This window comes from Nuphar pumila, chromosome 2, assembly GCF_984573655.1.
Source record: "Nuphar pumila chromosome 2, dmNupPumi1.hap1.1, whole genome shotgun sequence".
NCBI classification, from domain to species: Eukaryota; Viridiplantae; Streptophyta; class Magnoliopsida; order Nymphaeales; family Nymphaeaceae; genus Nuphar; species Nuphar pumila.
Genome location: NC_143250.1, coordinates 91,683,714 through 91,685,589, shown reverse-complemented (window position 1 = coordinate 91,685,589; position 1,876 = coordinate 91,683,714). Strand labels below are relative to the sequence as shown.

The window sequence follows — 1,876 nt, the reverse complement described above, 5'->3', positions numbered from 1 at the left end:
TAGAGAGAAGAAAAAAGATTCATTCGTGATTCTTTAAATGTCAAATCTTTATATATACAAAAGGAACCAAATCTTCCTTGTCAAGCATGCTTAACCAGACCTCAAGGGGCAAGAAAGCAAGAAATTAAATCCTACCAAAACTTGATCGAGAGAGCCCTAGAGTGCTAAACCAAAAACAAACAGCACCACAAGAAGAAATCAAGGAAAGTGCAAAATGTGGGGAGACAAAAAAAAAAGGAAAAAGAAAGACGCCACCAGATCCTCTGTCGTCTCGTCACCGAATACATGAGAGAAGCACCCTTATTCCCTCAAGGAGATCATCTCAACCCTGTATGAGGCTGAAGCCACCAACTCGTCTCTGATGATGAACACACACACATATATATATATATATACTCGCATGATATATACGAGCCACCATCACCATCGTCATAAACACATTGTTGATAAGTTTCTTCATGATCATCTTCGTTGCGTGTAGGTGTAAAGAAAGATAAAGATCAGGGAGAGGAGGAGGACCATCTGGAGGAGAACATCTGGTCGAGCAGGAGCACAAAGGCCATGGCGTCGGCGGTGTCCATCTCTGGCTCAACGATAAGCCGGAAGACGTCTGCTCCGAAGGCCACCCCTCCGGACGAGGCCTCCTTCCGTTTGATCTCCGCCACCTTTCTCCGGTTCACGTCGTAGACGGAGCAGGACCGCTGGGAGTAGGAGCCTTGGATCTCGTAGAGGGCAGCCTTGGAGGAGCAGGAGCAGACGTAGGCAATGGTCTTCGACCCCAGGAAGTTGCCGTGCTTCTTCACGGTGAACTTGGGCCGCCTCGTCGGCGACCCTCCTCCTGATGCCACCTCCCCCTCGTACACCATCCACTGGTCCCCCAGGCTCAGCCTCTGCTCATCAATAAGTCACTCAGTCAGTCAGTTTCGGAAAATGATGATTGAGAGAGAGAAGGAAAAGGTCGAGTGAGTCCGTCTGTCTAACCTTTCGGCGGAGGGTGAGGAGTGGTTTGCCGGAGGCGTCCATGAGAACGATCTCACCCTTGTGTTCCGAGGCGTAGTTGTCCACCCGGAATAGCAGGTTCCCCTTTGAATCGAACACCGTGAAGCCGCTGCAATTGAAGAGCAGCGACTTCCTCCACACGGTCAGCGTCGTTGACTCCGATCGACCCGAGTAGGAGGAGGAGATGGCTTCTCTCACCACCTCGGCTGCATTCGGGTGCACCTTCGTCATGGCTATCACCTCTTGCTTGATCTATTTCGCTGATTCTTCGGTTACTCTTCAGTCTCTCTCTTCCCCGTGTGACGATTGACATGGTTTGGTTGGGGGAATATTTATAGTTCCCTCGCACGTACCTCATATCTCGACGCGTGCCAAGGGCTCTTTAATTTCTTTACTTCAAATGTAAACAGAACTTGTGGTTGTGCTTTGATTGACACGCGTCCAACTACAGAGCGCACCCTCGCATTATAAAATCAGGATAATCATCCTTATTCTTGTCTTTGGAGGGGCCCCAAACCAATAGTAATATGCTCTAAGTCCAATTAATTAACTACGCAATTATTTCTATTTTATTCATCTAATTAATCTCTTTTTTTTAATTTTATTCAATGATGAAAGCGACTAAAAGCGCTCTTGTGACATTTATGACAATCATGCGATTATAATAAGCATTGTTCTGACGGAGTGTTGCGAAATAAAACCTTTTTTCTTAAGCATTTAGAAACCCACGATTTCCTGTTTCCCATTGACATAATTAAATTACTTAATTTTTTTAGTTGTCTTAAAATAATTATAAGACACAAACGAACAATATCATCCTTTTGATTATATGCGTTCTCATTCGAAAGCAAAACATTAAATGAAAAGAAATGCACGC

The 1,876-nt window shown here is 45.4% G+C and overlaps 1 protein-coding gene across 1 annotated transcript; it reads right to left on the bottom strand.

Moving 5' to 3' along the window:
• Window positions 1–1,303, bottom strand: LOC149846088 (protein LURP-one-related 8-like). Its single transcript, XM_089997843.1, has 2 exons — window positions 982–1,303; window positions 1–890 (listed from the first exon to the last, which is right to left on the bottom strand). Exons 1-2 carry the CDS (start codon window positions 1,228–1,230, stop codon window positions 501–503), a joined length of 639 nt encoding a protein of 212 aa, XP_089853969.1. The 5' UTR covers window positions 1,231–1,303; the 3' UTR covers window positions 1–500.
• Between the last annotated feature and the right edge of the window lie 573 nt (window positions 1,304–1,876).

What these genes read in the sequence shown, in the direction of transcription:
- LOC149846088 (XM_089997843.1), bottom strand. Translation starts at nt 1,230, where the DNA reads ATGACGAAGGTGCACCCGAATGCAGCCGAGGTGGTGAGAGAAGCCATC. An exon ending in TCCTCACCCTCCGCCGAAAG is followed by an intron (nt 891 to 981) that starts GTTAGACAGACG and finishes ATTGATGAGCAG; the next exon opens with AGGCTGAGCCTGGGGGACCA.